The sequence below is a fragment of the Diadema setosum genome, chromosome 8, assembly GCF_964275005.1.
Source record: "Diadema setosum chromosome 8, eeDiaSeto1, whole genome shotgun sequence".
In the NCBI taxonomy this organism is placed as follows: Eukaryota; Metazoa; Echinodermata; class Echinoidea; order Diadematoida; family Diadematidae; genus Diadema; species Diadema setosum.
Window position 1 is genome coordinate 15779293 of NC_092692.1, and position 19899 is coordinate 15799191.

The following is a 19899-nucleotide window of genomic DNA, read 5'->3' on the forward strand; positions in this document are numbered from 1 at the left end:
AAAACTTTAGAAACGCAAAACCAAATTTCATGTTCTGCCCCGTATACCTGCACTCATAGTCCAATATCCCCTTATTGTTGGGATATCACAGGATACGTTCTTAGTCGTCCGTAGACTGCATTCTTGATTGGAACAAGGAGGCCACCTCCCTGAGTGGAAGAATTGTGACAACTTGGCTGGAAGCTGGCTCACGCTTTCACTTTTTTTTTTCTTTCGCAGTTGCCTGCAGCTGGATGTGCGCTGTCTTGATGTTTGGATATGCCGTTTATTTACGATATAAAATGGGCAAAAATGAAACAATGCCCATCATTATATTGTGTGCCCAGCGGCTGGTTATTTCTCAGACTAGAAGAGTAGAATGATGCAAGTCTTCAGCCGCGAAGAGCAACCATGGTAACGAGCTCAGAGTAAAGAGGGATAGCAGATGGAGCTGGCCCCTCCGTAGGAGCGACAGTGTCTTTATGGTCGCCATGACAACACTTCCTTTAGAGACTGGTGTTTCCAGAAGCCACTTCCTCGTCCTGGTCCCCATCATCCGCCGGAGGAGGTGGTGGTGGCGTTGCGTCAGCAGGTGGTGGTGGTGGCGTTGCGTCAGGTGGGGGAGGCGGGAGCGTTTCGTCAGCTTGGGGAGGGGATGGCATTGCGTCAGGTGCTGTAGGGGGTTGCATGTCATCGGATTTCGACTTGAGAGTCTGCTCTTTATCCGAATCTGGGGTGGCGATCACATCAACGACAACGACCTTGGTGTTTGAATCAGACCCATCGCTCTCGACTTCTTGTACGCCGCTGGCCACTTCATCGATGGCCGCGGCCACGGCCTCAACCGCGTCGGCTGCCTCAGCCCGATCATTTACCGTGCTGTAATCTGGTTCGAAGCCCTCGTTTACCTTACCAGCATCGACTTCGTCAATACTTTTAGCAGCGTTTGCGCCTGTTTCCGCAACGATCATGGTCTTCGTAGCTTGAGTGCCTTGGCTATCAAAGTTTGGTTTCTTCTCATCGCGTCCGATGTCCGTGTAATCATTGTCCTGGACCGAATCGAGCCTGTTATAGCCAGGCTTGGCATTGCCGTTTTCTGAAAGAAGAAGTCATAAGACATGGAGAAACAATTACTGATTTGCAAAGACTGATTTGGTAGACATCCGCCAAGGATTATTGGCATTGTGTCATTAGCGTGTGTCTCGCATCTCTCGCATTGGTTGTAAAAGAGTGTGTGCTAAATATAAAGTGAAAATTTGTAACTGATAGGTCTGGAGACTTTGTCGATGCCTGACAGTACATATATCATTACTTGGTCTGATAGGTTTATAGAAAATCCCGATGTCATATCTTCAATCAACTGCATGCCAATGAGGGGACCGAGCACGTGACTCCGTGAGCAAAAACAATATCGGTCTTCAGGCATTCACACCAGGAAGACGAAAATCGAATACTCTCCAAACTATGCCCTACGACACCATAACGAGGTACAATCAGGGTAGATGTCATGCACAAACACCAGTAAAAATTAAGGGCTTTTGTGCATCCTCCGTTAAAGGAGCAGCCGACTCTCACCTACAATCGCCAGCTTGGCTACTTTGGCGGCATTCTCGGCATCGCGCTTGTTCACCGTGTACAAGGAAGCCGAGAGGACGATAGCTATCAAGGCTGCAGCAACGCACACTCCGGCCATGCCAAACTTGTACGTGGACAGTTGGCCCTCCAGGGAAGCAATTTGCGCTATATCGGGATCGGGTGTTGCTTCAGTGGCTGTTTGGGGAATACAAAGAAATCACAGAACGTAGAAGTAAGTTAAAGAGATGGTATAGTTTTGGTTGAGATGGGGTTTTAGGTTTCCAACTTTTTTTGTGAGACAATGAGAAACCTCTTAGGAAATATGAAAGAGCATGTAATTCTAAGAGGAATTCAAAGTTTATTTGATGAAAATTGGTTCTGAAATGGCTGCGATATCCAGCCGTTTGAAAAACCGATTTTCCTCGAATAAACTATGATTTGCTATTCGAATAGTATGCTCTTGAACATTTCACAAAGTGGTTTCTAAGTATCTCATCACAAAAAGTTATATGCTGAATCCTCATCTCCAGTCAATACTACAACGAATCGTGCATGTTATGGTTCAATTATTGGAAGCACTCAACAGACATGGCCCGGCCTATACTGCCATGGTGGTAAAGCAAAAAAAATTATTTCTATGCGATGTCCAAATCTATTGAATAGTTCTCCCTCCAATAACACACACAGACATATGAATAGATAAGTATAAATAAAATAGATATGAATATAAATATGATATACATTCACAATATGCAAATATGATAGACATGTACAAACACAAATACATATAACTGTGTGTATAGATATACTTATATATATCGTAAATTAATATGTGCTTTTGTTTGTATATGTGTGCGCGAGGGGGAAAGGATTATTGAATGTAATATAGTCGACGGACAAGCCACCTACAGCAGTACAGTGCTTATAGTCTTAAATCATACAAATCAATGATGTTAGACTGTTTTTCTCCACATCTTTGTCAACAGAAGGAATGACGTCATCTTGAGGGAAAAGTCAGAATTTCTGTTGTTAATCGGCAAGTAACTATATCGTTCCATGATATGGGTTTGCAACTAATGGTACTGGTACATAATGTATTCTGAAGAGCATCTTCAAGCAAACTTTGATAATCATGATAAAGTGATCAGAGCCATTCTGGACAGACTTAGACTTAAAGAAATTAATATTAACATTAACATTAAACATTAATCTAATGGTCACTTGCCCGCATAAGTAAGCCAAGTCTTACCTATTCCAAAATCGTAGGTAGCCTTAAAACCACCTCCGGATATAATGTTGTCGGAGGTAAAGACGACCAGGAGGTTGTTTGTCGGGGACTGAAAGGTTCCCCAGGGCACGTTGGTTCCGCAGTAATAGCGGAGCAAGGGGTCGTCGGAGGTCGTACCATTGTAGAGCGCCACCCTATCGTATCGGCACAAGGATTCATACTCGATGTCCATCTCGTTGAACCGGAGGAAGACCACCTCTCCTTCCGGAGCCTAGCGGTACGAACGATACAAACAGACGAATTAATAAATTCAAGTCGAGAGAAAGGTGAGTGTTTATCATAGAATGTCAAATTCTTCCATATATATCAGGCGCGCTACTCAATACGTTATGGCTACAAATCATATAATCACGTCATATCGTATCGCCAGGTGGATTTTGTTCTTGCCTCACAAAATATGACAAAATGGAAGACTAATATCCGAGCTCATCTTTATTGCTATTGTCTACATTTAGTATGATCATGATGATGACGGTGCTTATAAACATTATTATATGATAATGTTGATGTAACCGTCTTATAACCATAATTGGATTGCTTGGAGAAAGTAAAACCTTTGAGTGTACAAAATTATCATACATGATTGGGTCATAGGGGAATGTGCGTATATATTTATATATATATATATATATATAGAGAGAGAGAGAGAGAGAGAGAGAGAGAGAGAGAGTAAGATATGCATATAGCTCTACATTTGTTTGTTTGTTCATTTATTTCATTCTTTTTTCCAGCAAAACATAACACAGAATAAATCAGGAATTGTAACATAGGCATGTCTCAACTTACTTTGTTTTGATTATATGTAACCTTATTCTCTGTTACCAAAGAAAGTGAAATGTTTATGTTCTTTTCGAAAAATGAAATAAAGTTTGAATTGAATTGAAGGTATTCAACTTTACATGATAAATAATGGTTCGCAAATGAAAATTATACATGCATTCCGGCAAAATAAAAAGTTAAGTTTGGAGGGGGAAAAAAAGAATTCAGAGGTCCACTGAAAAGCATGCTTGTATATTGTGAACCACTCAAAGGATTCTTATGAAAATATTTGTTTACAAGGACAGGACGGAACAAGACAGGAGAAACACATCGACATGCACGACTTGACAGAAGGGTATAACATTGAAAGGAATACAGCACAACAGAATAATGGAAAGAAAGGAAAAGCCCACACGCAGAACATCGGGATCGAAAGAGGGAATTGAGGTGCTTCGGACAGCTGGTGGCTACAAGCAGTTGAGCAAGGTTTATTCAAATAAGATGATGTAATAATTTAAACAATGATGAATTCAATGATTGACGATGAACCCTTAGGTTGTAGAGACCAGCTAGCTATTGAATAATGAATATCTCAGTAGGAATTTAACAAAAAGAATTTTAGCTTGCACCTAGACGAACACAAAGATCGAGATTTTTTTTATATCACAGCTTAAAGAATTCCAAAATCGAGGGACGTTGTATATAAGTGTATTCTGAGCCAATAAAGTTCTAGGGAGAGGTAAATGAAACTCATTGGATCGCCTGGTGGGATAATTATGAAAAGATTGATTTCGTGGAATAATTAAATTAAAGATGCTTGGAAGTGCATTTGCGGTATAATTAAACATAAACTGACCCAGTTGAAAGAAAAACAAATCTTTATTTTTTTTTATCTTATGTTCAATAAATAATAGATCTGCATGGGAACGTGGTGAAACGTCACAAATAATACGAAATGCCTTTCTTTTTTGTGATAACAAAGGTTTATCTAATAAAGTTTGATGGGCACTGCCTCATGCTAAAATTCCGTAATTAAGATAAGGTATAATATTAAAGGAAAATACAACGTCAACAAGGAAGACAACGGGATATGAGATTTAAGTCTGTTAATAATACCAATATTACGCGAAATTATTTTACTGATTTTAATAATATGAGGCCTCCATGAAAGTTTATCGTTCACTATGACACCGATGAAATTTTATGGGAGATACACGTTCTAAATGAGCGTCATCAAAAATTATATCTGTGCGTAAAGCTTCAGGAGATTTACCTGAAGGAGTGTGCTGCATCTCACACTGTTAGGGTAGTTGGATGGGTAGTTTGGTGACGTCACTATGCCCGGACCAACGGTGTATGTCTCGTCACAGTCGTAATCTATATATATAAATGTAATATGCCAGCTAGCTAAAAACATTTGAAAATTCAAAGCCATTGAGTCAATTAATTGATTACAATCGATTACCGTAAAAATACAAAGAGAGCGATGGAGTCAAATAAAGCTGTATTTTCACTAAAAAGAATTTTTCCCGGAGATAAAGACTTCATTTTATCTTTATCCATCTGCAACGTATGGGTATAACATACATTTAGTTTTCTCTCTCCTCTTGCAGTAATTCTTGTTTCACGGTGCACATTTTGTTTGTTTGTTTGTATTTTGTTTGTTGTTGTTGTTGGGGTTTTTTTCAGTGGGTGAAGGAGGGGATGGGATGACCTTCTCCTAAGCCGTGGCTTACTGATATTAGATCTGCATAGCACTGAAGATCTGGGAAATCCAACATCCCGAAGGTAACGGATTGAATAATGTTGTGAATGATGTTCTGAATAATCAGTGATAATATTGTGTGTTACCGTTACTAAGGCCCACGTGGAGACATGTCAACGCAAGATGCTACACTTAATCAATACAACCTAACTACTGCTGTTTCCGCTATGTTCATTTTCATCAAAATGAGACCTACGGTGTTTTGTTTATTCTGAACAAAAAAAAATCATCATGATTTTGGTTTTGTTTTGTTCCGTTATATCCTCTGAATAATATTTAATGGCTCTCACCGTATCAGGGCAATTACCCCCTGGTTAAATGCTGGTTAGCGGTAAGGTTAGAGTAAAGATTAGGGTTAGGGTTAGGAGTTTGGGTTAGGGTTAGGATAAAGTTCAGGATTAGGATTAGAATTAGGATTAGGACCAGGGGAAGGGTCCGGGGTAATTGCCTAGTGGGTAATTGCCCTAGACCCGGCTCTCACATGGACAAGGAAGAAGGTCTTCTGTCTGTACGTCTTGTTTATAATAGTCCTCTGGTATCCTTTTTGTGATATCTGTTGCCGCCATCAGTGTCGTAGCAAACTTACATGACTCGTAGTCGAGGAGAAAGCCGTGCTCGGTCGCGTCCGACGTCATGAAGGTGACTACGGCTACCGTGTCTTTGATGTTGAACTCGACTTCCATGGCCGCGTCATTCAGGCAGAGCGACGTCATTTCCGCCGTCGTGGGGCTGCTGACGGAGAGGAGGGCGAAGTTCTGGTCGAACTCCTCGCAGTTTGCGGAGCCGTTTACGGCGAGGAGTTTGAATCGAAGAGTGTCTCGACCCGCGAAGGTGACATTGATGGTCCAGCTATATTGTGTTCTGTATTCCAGACAAGTCATAATTTAATTTCACATTAGGTATAGTACATAAATAAATAGTGTAATGTACAGTTTTGTGGACTTTTTTTCGCCCGAATCCACGAAGGTGGTACACTGTACAATCTTTGTCCATGGTTTAAACCATGGACAAAGACCGTAGTTTTGTATGGGGCGCCAAGTGTCGCATGGCCTATTTCGTTACGAAATCAGTCATTTCGTCGACGAAATGACCATTTATTTCGTCGACGAACATTTCGTATGGTTTTCCCATGGTTTAAACCGTGGACAAAGATTGTAACACCTTCGTGAATTCGGGCCATTGTGTCCTTGGGCAGATAAACCAATACTCTAAAAAAAAGACCGAAACCTTATTCTAACAAGAATAATTATGACATAGGACATGTAGGAGACTCATACATTCCATTAATGCAGCAATGTAATTTCATCTCAATAACACTTGCTTAACAAGTTCACCTGTGTAGACTAGAATTTATGCATTCTCTCTTCTTTTTTTCGGCTTCCTTGAGCAGCCAATCATGCATTCTTAGGTGAAGCTGTCATCTTCATTGTGACTTATTCTGAATTTTGAAAAAAAAAAATGTTCTTATTCCTTGTCCCAATAACCACAAATTCCAAAACGTTGTACCTAGTACACAACCAATTTATAAAAGTTTAAATGCAAAAGTCTAAAAATCATTGGGCCCCATTTCCTAAACAGTTGATGATTATAAGAGCAACTCTTGTTGGGATGGCAATTGTCATGGTATTGACAAGAATCCAGCTTCTTGATTGGCTGCTGCTATGGGAAGTTGTCATTCCTGAAAGAGTTGCTATCCTAACATCTTTTATGAAATGTCGCCCTGGAGGTTTCCTTGAAGATGAATTATAAGGATTGGGTAACAGTGATGTAGCGTTACGATGATTACAATATTCCATGACCTTATAGTGTACCTCATACCGGTACTCGTTACACATGGGTAAATAATTTGTCGCAACAGTGGCAGCAACTATTCCAATATGTTCAACCGTAAAATATACAAAGGTTTTACTATATACTTTTGGTTGATGACGTCATAACTTGATTCATATGTCTTAGCCATACTGAGGTATGTTGAGTATAGGAAAAAAATAACCGAAGAAAAGGACCTACAGGCTGGTATCGGCACCGGGCATAAACATCGGGGAGGAGATCACACCAGCCCCTTGTCGGAACTGGGCGTTCGGCTCTGCAGTGAGAGGGGATAAAAATGATAAAATGAAAACGGCCTTTATTGCAATTATTTACGTCCCTTCTACTCTTTCCCCATAAAGCGTTATGCGATAACGTCTACGTTCTTTACCTTCACATAGCACAAGATTATGATAGCAACGGAGTTTTCATCTCATGTTGTCAGCTGCATACCAAGCTGAGGTTGCTTTCCGGTCTTCCTGTATATACCTTGCAATAATATGGACTGAAATTGTGCGATGTTGAACGCTGTCAGTGATTTATGTGTTATGCCTTTTTCACGACCGCGATCAGATTAAGTTTGATTCTCATACATTTTTATACATTCACATTTAATTGCAGTTATAATGATGCTAATAATAAAAGGAACGACATGTCAAATGGATTATGCTTTTATACAAATAATGGTAATCCTGATAATGACAACTTTCATCAAAAATCATCACTTGTTATCACTCATGTCAATAATTCTGAGACACAGAGGGATGCTCCTTAAGCATCTCTAATCTTTTACATCATGTACAAACATAAACAGTTGCAGAAGAGATGGTATGAAAGTATTCAACTACAAAAAAAAAAAAAAAAAACTAGATCTGTCGTCTCTATGACGTGATACATAAATGACAAAAGTTTGAAGTTGATAGTCGAAGGGCTATCATTTGGGGAGAAATAAAGAAGAGATCGTAAAAATACAGTAGGTGATCCGAGAGAATACTCGCGGATCACTTAATGAAGGGGAGGGTGCATCATTACCTTGGATGAGAAAGACAAAATGGTTGAAGGTTCTATCTTCGTCGTTGTCTTCCCGCGTTGTCCTGTAATCTGCCATGGCAAAGGCGCAGAGGAAGCCGTCTTCTCCTTGGGGTGTGACGTCAAATGCTCTGCAGCCAATGGCGAGGCAGCGATTTGCACAGTCCTCTTTCGTGGGAAATACCTCCTCCCTGCTGATGTCTTCACCAACGATTCTCTCGTAGTAAAATACGTCGAACATCTTCAGCGTTCCACCTTGGTGTGGGACAAATAAACGGAGAAAGATGCAAATCAAATGAATAATATGTCGATAACGCTAAACAGGGAGAATGATATAACTGCGAGTTTGGTGTCAAGTGTAAGTGGATAATACATGAAGAGTAATAGAATATTTATGTTACATGCCACTTCACGATTTGGGATACTGTACAGATCTAACCCACTCTAAGTATTGGGAGAATCTGTACGTCAAAAATGAGATGTTTCATCATAACATTTGACATAAAGAAAAATCGGATTTGTCGTATAGAAGCGTGAGATTTTGCTTCTGAAAAAAACGGGAATCATCTGTATAGAATAGTAAAAGTTTGGTGTATGCAAGTAACTATTTACCAAAATATTGAACTCCTAACGATTTCACATACATACACATACTCTTTCGTGATCAACGTGTATACCTTCACAATGTGATATGATTTAGATTGAAGAAAAAAGGACATATACTGTAAATATGATGGTGAGATAGGAAGAGTTAAGATAATCTGTTTGGAGGAGAGGGAAAGCAAATATAAAAGAGAAGATTTAAAAGAAACAAAGATAGACAAAGAGAGAAGAGAATGGTCGAAAAAGAAAGTATGAAAATTATGAGGATCATGACTTCATTGAAATGCCAAGTCGGAGATATTAATCTTAGTGCTACTGCTGCTGCTGTTATACTACTTCCACTTCTGCTACTACTATACTACTACAACACATGATAATAATTAACGATAATGATCATGAAAATTATAATAACGATGATTGTGATAATGACAATAATAATAATAATAATAATAATAATAATAATAACAATAATCATGATAATAATAATAATAATGACAATAATGATAATGGTAATAATAAAAATGAAAGCACTGATAACAATGATAACTTTATTAAATAATCTATGAAAAATTTTGATCGTTATTTTGGCTATGATTATCAATATAGGGTGACAACGACAATGGCACATGCATCAATGACAATCACATCATTGTTGTGATAATAATGACAATGATGATAATTATGTAAAGAACACTGAGACAGCAGCTTATACATATATCATATCTCTTATGCTTCTGCATTCAAGGAGATAATGATTGCACACAGGTGTCTCTGTGGATGTTTGTGAGAGGTTGTCTTACTGCAAAATTCCTCGTCAGTGTCGTGGTAACACTGTCCGGATCCAGAGCAGCGATACAAGTTCGGGATGCACTCCCCTCCTCTGCACAAGAACTGGTCCTCAGCACACGTGCCGTTTACTGCAAAATGAGAAAGGGGGTGGGGGATAAGGGCGTGGTTGTCAGATCAGATTCCATGGAATCAGGTAAGTTGAGAAAACATTTTATCGTAACTTATTTCTACAAATCTTTCGAAACGATGCAATGTCGATATTAGCCGGAAAGTCCATCAGCCGAGATAGAGATGATCCGTTGCAAGAATTCAGAAATTAAAGAAATCGCATATTTTTGGTTGAGATGGGACTTCAGGCTTCCAACTTTTTGCAAGATAACGAGAAACTTCTCATCAAATATGAAAGAGCATACAATTCTTAGAGGAATTCAAAGTTTGTTTGATGAAACGGGTACGAAATGCCTGAGATATCCACGAACAATGAGTTTCTATAAATAAAGGTGGGACCCAAAGTATACTTCAATGAAAATAATTTCCGAGATCGCAACATTATTTTGACGCCAGTCAATTCGTGCTATACACAATCTCTGTCTCTCTGTCTCTCTGTCTGTCTGTCTCTCTCTCTCTCTCTCTCTCTATATATATATATATAGATATAGATATATATAATTCACACATATGTTCATACGGAATGGAGTCACCCATCGGACATGACAACTAAGACAACTTACAGCGTGTGGGGTTGGTTTCATCGTCTCCGTCGAATATCGGGCTTATCCAATCCTCGAATTGGGTGACCCGGGTGTAGACCCCGGGATAGTTGGGCTGCGCACAGCCATATCCCCAGCTCACAATCCCGATCAGGTAGTACTGCCCCGTACTGTCATTGCGCAGCGCCACCATTGGACCGCCGCTGTCACCCTGTAATACGAAGGGTAGCCAAAAGGAATCGCTTTTTAGATGTAGTTTTGATCCATTGTGACTCAGTATAGCTACATAATTGTCGATATATATATATATATATATATATATATATATATATTTTTTTTTTTTTTATATATATATATATATACATTTTTTTTTTTTTTTGAGGAGGATGTTTGTTGTTTGTTGTTGGAGGCCTTCGGATGTTCTGCTTTGCTTTGGGCTTGTTGCTTCATGTGATTGTTCGTTTATTTGTATGATTTTTGTCAAGAACCTGGTAACGAGTCACCTGATTAGTTTAATCTCATTGGGGGAAAAACAACACCTCAGTCTTACCGAATTGCAGAGGGCATACGTGCATAATATAAGTTGTTGCTGTGTCGGTCAGCTTTCTGCACGGTTGTGGAGAACAATGTGAAATGGAATGTGTCACCAAGACACTGATTGCTTAAAGGTAGGCCTGGTCCTCTTAATGGTTTCCCATACTCTTCCTATCAATTCTGAATTGAACACTTTCGATAAGTTTTGATTCCACTGCAGAATTCAAATTAAAAGAAATACGGTTACTGGAGGCCCAAATCATTTCAAAGTGCATCTGATCTTTGGGATCCCAAAGCTTATTACTACTTGAAATGCATCAACCGCATGCATGACGAAGCCAAAACAAATCAAGTTATCAGGATAAAGCTTGCCGATTACAAAAATAGAAAAACGAAGGACCATTCCAAAATCAATATATCAATGGATATCAAAGAAAACATGCTTTAATAAACTGCGGATGTAGGGACGACACAAAATAGAAATGATCTTCTTCCTCAAATCATCATCACTTGTGTCAGATTAAAATGACTTATCTCAATTAGTCGTTTCAAATCTCAAATCCTTTTAGATCCAGTATATAAATACTAAGATATCAAGAGTAGGATGTACCTGACAAGAATCAATTCCGCCCTGCTCGACTCCAGCGCAAATCATATTGTCCGTGATCTCTCCGTCGTACCACTCGTCACACTGGGTCTGGTCCACGATGGGAACTTCGACTTCGTAGAGTTCGTCCGGCGTGGAACCTTTCCGACGATTCGAAGAAGTCGAATGACAAGAAGGAGGTAGATATTTCAAGCTTCATGAAGTCGGCTTTCCATGTACTCTCTTCCACTATTTTCGAATACCAACGGCACAGGGTGGTGTACTATTCTTACTGTATTGACCACTTACACATTGCATTTGAATCTTCATGCATATTTCTGTGACAAAGATGTGTAGAATTTTACTAGTCATAATTATTCTCTGTATAGGCTTGCCCGAGTCAGTAACATAACTGAATATGTTAAGATGGGTAATGTTCATTGCAATGGATATACAAGAGAAGTTCAATTGTATGTTATATACAGAGTAGAAAATACTTGTTGGTTGGATTCTAACGATGTAACATTCATACTGTACGTTTGATTTTCAAAATAGTGGCCGTGACCGTCATGCATTCATAAATATCTTATATTATGCTGTTGGTTGATGCTATTCGAACGGAAATGCATTATTCATCTTCCTCACTAAAAGCAGCCATTTTCAACGTATTTCAAGTTCATCAATATTTCTTTTTCCTGTAAGAACCTGGTAACAGGTTTTTGGTACCGACAACAACAACATCATTAATATTCATATCATTACATCGAATCTAATTTGCGAACATAAGTTGTTGCGATGCCGGGTACCCAACAGGCAAGTTGCATGACATTTTGATATCAGGAACGACTTTTTGTTATCAATCAATGCACGTATAAATTTTGAATACGTTAGTTAACTGACCTATCTATCTCTGGCAAACGTATATATGACAAAAAAAAAGCCTCTTTCCGAACTACAAAATGTGAAAAGCAATCTCGAAGGTCTAGATCTAGAGTATCTAGAATCTAGAGTATCTAGACCGATGATCGAAAGAACAAAACTAAACAAACCCCAGGCAAACAATCCTCCATAGACCTTTCCCGCTCCCCTGAAATGGTCAAAGGTGTTTTATGACTAAGCCCCTCCCCCCACCTCTTTTCAAGAGCACATGACCACATCCTTACCCCCTTGTTCGAGAGCACCCCATCCTGTGACCACAGCTGTTGTCCCAGCCTCGAAGTCATCGGCCATATCTGCCGTCGGGAGGCAGACGGAGTTGACTGTGTAGTCGGTCGGGAAACTGAAGTGGTCCCCAACTCTAAAGAGAGCGATGTCGTTATCGAAGCCCGAATCACTGTACAGAGGATGGACGTAGACCTCGGTAGCCCGGACCATTTGAACCGGACTTGTCAAGTTACTGGAGAGCTTCGTCGAGCCAACCTTGAACTCGAAGATCTCAGGTTCGAATATGATGTCACTGGAAGAATATTAATTATCCATGTTTAAAACGTATTTAAAACAATTGGTTACAACTGTAGATGACGTTTTAAAGTTTTTTTTCACAAGTTTTCCAAGCTTTTTGCTGCACTTTATGTTTAAATTCTGTAACACTCTTCACTCGGTTTGTGGATGTGAAAACAGCAAGTATATCTATACTACTTAAAATCAATTAATTTTCACGAGATGATAATTTTTATTTCGATTAAAAAAAAATAAAAAAAAAAAACATTTCTGCAGTGTGATCACCCAGAACCTTTATGTTGTCATAGAACTAAAAAAATTATAGCAATGATATTGATGAAGGGTCCACATATCCCGTACAATTTTTCCCCAAGCTAAGCTAGAGCTAATACTACTTACACACAGTGAGCGGCTGTGATCGCCCACTCGTAGTCGATCACCGAAGCGCCACATATTCTCCGCCCACCACGATAGAGGGCGGCCTGCCATGGCCATTCATATTCCTCGGCCTTCTCACCGCCCACGATCGCGGCACTGGGTCCGTTGCCCTGTCGACCACATTTATCAGCCCGCTCTGCAACAAGCAGTATCGGTGACACTGACATGAATACGTCTCTTCAAATGGATTTATGTTGCAACATTTACTAAAATCAATTCATGCAATCCAGTCTTCGCTGGTGATTTAGTCATTGTTGTCGTTCATATTAATAGGGAGCTTATCTACGGTATTTTCACGGGAAGAATAATGTAGCACTTGGCTGTTGATTTGCAACTGTTAATCGAAGTTCAATCTATTGTTTCGTTTAATCTCATTTTCGGGGGTTGCTGTTTTAGCTGCTTCGGAAGAAAAATCTCATTTCTATATTAATGAGAAGCTGATAACAGTTGAGGAAATGATTGTCAAACCCAAAAGAAGTTTATAGAAGATTCAGCCCACTGAAGTCAAACCAGTTTTCCAAGCAAATAAAGCTCTCCAAGGATAACACGAGACGATCGTTAAATCATTGTATTACACCAAAAGTGAGAGCAGCTTTGCCTCCCCATTAGACTTTTTATTTTACAAAAAAAATTGTATTGAATGCGATGTGATCTATTATTTCGATCAGCCGTACGTCTTTCCCTTAAACGTCATCATTATCATCTTCATTTTATTATCATTTACTCTGAGGACTTAAGATGACCTTATTATCAGGGTCTACTGTAGTCATCAATATATTATTTATATTAATCGTACTTTTTTCTGTATTGCGAGTTTGATTTTCTGAGTGGCCCACATTTCTACAAGCTTGTCTTTTAAGTGGGCCTCTTTTTTTTCCCCAATAACACAATTATTTTGAACATTAGTTTCACATGTACATGTATATGTATATATCTAGTAGTGTTTATACATTGTATTTTCCCCTTGAAATTGTATCAACAAAAATGTGATATTGGAAATGAAATCTCATTTGAATTGGATTGAATTGAAAAAATGAAAATCTCGGGATGCATACCTTGCCACTGTGAGAGTGTAGGAGTCAGTAGAGCGCAGAAAAAGACAAGAATGCCTAATCGTAATCTTGTTTCCATGGTGACGCTGGATTGTATCAAGAAAAGAAAGAAAAAAAATCAAATAAGATGAGGAGTATGATCACAATTAACAAAAGTTACTCGTAAAGCAAAGAAAATATACAAATAGACGCGTTTCGTCTTCATTGCCCTGAAATTAGCGGACACGAAAATAAAACCTTTGAATAGTCCTTGCTTATCTTTTTTTTTTATTTCAACAAGTGTACAATAAATATTAGGCAAATATTTGTACATCAAATTGGAACTTACATGAAAAAAAGAGAGAAACAAAACATTTTTACACCCTTACTATTATTTTGATCATCAATTGCTAAATAAAATTATCATTATTAGAAATGTATGACAACTGCAGCTTCTGTAACACAGACCAAGCGGTTAACAACTGTCAACAATCGGTGTACTTGAAAAGAGACTAGATGTTAATCTTAAAGGGTGAATGACACTTGGGAGTTGGGATCATGTTCAAGACATGAATCGCAAGATGTCAATATTGAGCGACAAGTTAGTGTTTCAAGGACCGTGATAAGATTAACTCTTCATTACATAGTTACATCATTTTGGATCAATAGTCTCTCAACGCTGATGGAGCGACCAATCTAGTGGGACGAGCCTAATTTTCTGTCCCCACATCAGGGGTCTTCGTAGCCTTTAAACAAGGCGACTCGCTCTGCGTGCCCCCGTATAGCGCGTTTACCCCACAAACCCGTTGGCCGGCGAGTGGACCACTCGCCGGCCAACAGGTTTGTGGGGTAAACGCGCTATACGGGGGCACGCAGAGCGAGTCGCCTTGTTTAAAGGCTAGGGTATTCGTGTTTAGGATGCAAATTTCAATGTGATGGGACAGGAAAGTTTTACGGAAAAGGAATGATTTTACAAATGAACACTAATATTTTTCTGAGTTGGTTAGGTTTGTTACAAAAAAAAAAAAACATCTTCAGATACCTTTGATCTAGTTTTCCGTTACTCATCCTTGCAAATTTGAAAATCTTTGTACATCTTCCGTCTTAACGCAATGATTGAGTTAAAGCACACACACACACACATACACACACACACACACACACACACACACACACACACACACACACAGTTTGTGCCTAATCCGTGCATATTTGCTATCAAGTGAGTCTATATAATCACCAACACATTCATATTTCAAATGATGGTGCTGACCAAGACGATTAACGCGATTAAGGCACTGGGCACGCCCAGAAAATCTGTTCATAGCTTAATCAACAAACACAAAAATGGCTCTTCTGGCTATTACAAATTGTTCTCACGTATAGGAGAGGTAATGAGGAAAGGAGCACCAGAATGAGATAACAGAAATCTACAACGTCTTTTGTACATAATAACTTTTGCGTCAGTTTGCGATTAGTTTTAACCTTTGGTTCGTGCTTATCGTATAAAGAGACCAAACAAAGATAGGTTACCTAAAATGAGCACAAGATCTTCTGGTAGGCCCTACTGTTATCAGTAGCTCCTAATGTGAGAACTTATGGAAAATTTTGATTTCGTTCTGACAATTTTTTTTTTTTTTTTTTTTTTTTGGTTATCAGTATCATTATAACGATACTCTGCAGCTGCCGGAAAAGCTGTTGTGTATTAAAAACTCCCTTTTTGTTGATCAATATTGTCAATTCTGTGCGTACAGACTTAAAAATTTAAAACACCTGAGCCTTTGTTTGGTGTGTGACATCATTGATATAATTATCTGTTTCTTTCAGTCTGGTTCTCCTTTAAATTTACATTCTATAGGTAAATTTGGGCAGAAATTTCATTCCTATCTTGCTGCTCTTCTCCATCTCTTTTCCTTTCTCTTTCTTTGCCTATCTCCTCCTTCTTGCCTTTCTAATCCATTTTGTAAGAATCTTCTTCTGGCCATCTTCTTGAGTTTTATTTTGTCTGGAGTTGCCCTTCTATGTTCGCTTGCATTTACAATATCAACTTTTCTATTGCTATTTGAGGTGGTTTCAGGCCAAATAGGAAAGCCTAAGTCCCCAGTTAGAAAGAGGGAGTTATATGGGAGGGAGAGAACGGCACAGGGACAGGAACCTTATTAAAGAAACGTCAAAGCGAAGTCAAACAAAACATATCAATTATTTCTGAGGGTATTGTAAATAATGACAAGCAAAAACTACCGGTTGCAATAATGATAATCACCACTGTAATAAAGGACAAGCAAAAGACAACAGTTCTCAATGATGACTACAATCATTTTGACAATCATTTTGATTGATATCTTAATACCCATTATGATAAATGCATGATATCCAATAAGTGTCGACGCTTAGATCGAGCAGCCACTGATTCTAAAGGAGAACTCCAGATATTATTTGTCGCAATGTATCAACCTTCAATTGCCCCTGTAAAAATCAAACACTTATCATGCCATATCAGGACGAAAAAAAAAGGTGAAAAGATGGATGTGAGAGAGTTACAGCTAAGGAAGGGGTGACATCTTTATTGTGGCGCCAAGCAGCAATCACTGACCACTAATTTTGATAAGCAGTGCATTTGCAGAGATACTTTGTATAATATCTGACATACCCAAAATAAAAAAGGGTAACTGTGCAGAACAGCATACTATGATTGAAACAGTCAAGATTTTTGCTTTGAATTGTGCTAATGATGCTAATGAGATGTTGCTCTATTCGAAATTAACCATGTAACACAAATCTAATGTCGTCAAGAATTCGGCAATATCTGATTCAAATTCGTGTCATAGATATTGCCCTCTGTTGGTTGCTGGTATAGACGCGCTTCGCTGTAAATCATTCACAGCGTGTGCAGAAAGAACTTGAAGAGAAATGAACGCGGAAAAACCGTACAATCATCATCGGAGGGGCAATGCTATTTATTCTCAGCAGTGGTATTTGAATACGTTATTTTCTACTAAAAAAAAAGTTTTACAAACCTTTAGAAAGGATGGTAATATTTTGAAATCTGAAATTACCAATTAAGCGAGTCGTAAACATTCTAGTGTACAAAGACATTTGCATTTTGCTTTGCAAGATTGACACAAGAATATGATAATTATCAAGATCTAATGATCGCCTGCTCTTCACCACTTACAGTCCAGGGTGTGACTTAAATTCTTTGAAAAAATAATGTAGTTTAAGATTTCTACCAGACAAGGGCAAGGCTTGCTGGTGGTGAAAGTGAATTTTTGCTGTCTCCAGGGATTGAGCAGATTGGATGATGTATAAAAATGAATGCATCCTTCTATCTTTCCAGTCTGCCATTCAGTCATTCAGGCCATTCACACATTCAATATGACATACAAAAGTCTTTATACGAGCAGTCTATGAGACAAATCCGTATATTCCATAATATGTATGGCATTCAATGTTGATATCTAATATCTGCCGCCGCAAGAATGAAGAGCAAGTGAATAAGAATTGACAGGCTTGGTATAAGCTTGGCAAATCATGTGAATTGAGGAGAAAAGAAATGTTCGAATCTCCTGTTGATGTCACGGTCTTGATGTTAGGCTCATTGAAGAAGAAGAAGAAGAAGAAGAAGAAGAAGAAGAAGAAGAAGAAGAAGAAGAAGAAGAAGAAGAAGAAGAAGAACAACAACAACAACAACAAAAACAATAATAACAATAACATTAAAGGGGTGAGCACTTAACTTTTTTCGAGATACTACGAAACCACTTATAAAATGTTACAGAGCACAATCACTCTAAGAGGAATTCAAAGGTTATTTGGTGAAAGTAGGTTTTGAAATGGTTGAGATATCCACAAACAAAGTAAAACAAAAAGCTCCTGTAGAAAGGTCAGTCCCACCTTTCATTAGGATCGTATTGTTTTGGACATCTGAGCCATTCCAAAACCAATCTTCATCAAATAAATTCCTTTTTAATTCCTCTTAGAATTACATGCTCTTTTATGTTTCATAAGAAGTCTCTCATTATCTCACCAATAAAACGTTGGAAACATAAAGCCAAGTCTATTACAAAAATTTAACATCCCTATAAGAAAAGTCGAGACTGGCTTCTGAGGCTCTGTTCGAGAGAAACAAAATCCCTAGCGTTATTTCATGACCATATGGCAATTTCTTGTCTTGCTCGCTGATGTACTAAGAAATGAAATCAAGAGTGAATTTGAAACATCATATCTACTTACCACAATTATTCGCCGTCAAAATCACAGGCATACGTTGACGAACCTGGGTGAAATATGTAATTTCTTTCTTATACTTCGCAAATTTGTGCAGGTGGTGTCAATCCAACGTTTCCTTGTCGAGTGCTCGCCTTGCTTCTGACAGTATCGCAAGGCGTTCCCGTGATATAGACTTTAGCCCCCATTTCCCACCCCAAACTATTATCAAGCGTACTACCCACTAATCAAATAGAACGGTTAATGATTGATTCGGATCATAGATACGTGGTTATCGTCGCTCATTTACCTAGCATTACGTTGGCAGAACAGACAGAAGTAAGGGTGCGTAAACATGGCCTTACGCAGTCCTAATCGTTTAACTTGTTCTCGAGAGTAGAGGGGACAATAGCAAAGTTCAAAAGGACAATTGAAGAATTTTTGGTCGATGCGATGATATTACTCCCCCAATCAGTCCGGGAAACAATCGAATTACGATTACATTATCACCAGCAATAAATGTCTCTATCTTCACTAGTTGTATATAATTGTGTGTGTGTGTATGTGTGCATTAATGTTTGTAATGTTCCCTTTATAGCTCGTCATTTATTGTGTGTCTAGAGTTGTAAATCAGAAACGTCTTTAGTTGCCTCGAGATGACAATCATGTTTTCTTCCTGCCAATTCACCCTCCTATCCTACCCTAACCTCCATCAACATCAAATTTCACCACCGACAAATCCGACATGACTAAATTGGTTGCATACCTCATTTATTCGTTCGTTCCTTCCTTCCTTCCTTTATTTATTTATTTATTTATTTATTTATTTATTTATTTATTTATTTATTTATTTATTTATTTATTTATTCATTCATTCATTCATTCATTCATTCATCCATTCATTCATCCATTCATTCATTCATCCATTCATTCATCTTCATTGGTCTATGATGGGACATAGAAACTTTGTTTCTATTGACATTACGATTGTACAATAATTGTGACAATACAAACACATCTCACATCACAATTACATTTCTCAATGAAAGGCACAATGAACACATGCAGCACCCTACAAAACTACTACACAATCCTACATTATGCAATATATCATTTCTTTAGCCTATACAGCCCAAGCTACTTTGAACCTCTTTCCCAGGCCGCAGAATTTTTGAGTTCGCAAACTGATGATATGATTTCCCCCTCAAAGAAGAAAAAAAAAAAAAAATCAGTTAAGACTATGCATGTATAATCAGTTTGTTGGGATTGTTAACCAGTATCGATAATCCGTAAGTTTTGATCTTTTTTTTTTAAATTTCATATCTGTCTGTCGAGTCACAGATAATGCAAAGTTTTGATTG

The 19899-nt window shown here is 38.4% G+C and overlaps 1 protein-coding gene across 1 annotated transcript; it reads right to left on the reverse strand.

Moving 5' to 3' along the window:
• Window positions 1–334: 334 nt before the first annotated feature.
• Window positions 335–14435, reverse strand: LOC140231907 (uncharacterized). The gene is made up of 13 exons (XM_072312059.1): window positions 14360–14435; window positions 13266–13440; window positions 12590–12882; window positions 11451–11587; window positions 10328–10517; window positions 9608–9724; window positions 8208–8459; window positions 7377–7452; window positions 5953–6227; window positions 4875–4978; window positions 2804–3053; window positions 1555–1749; window positions 335–1075 (listed from the first exon to the last, which is right to left on the reverse strand). The coding sequence occupies exons 1-13, from the start codon at window positions 14433–14435 to the stop codon at window positions 486–488; spliced, it is 2730 nt and encodes a 909-aa protein (XP_072168160.1). The 3' UTR covers window positions 335–485.
• Between the last annotated feature and the right edge of the window lie 5464 nt (window positions 14436–19899).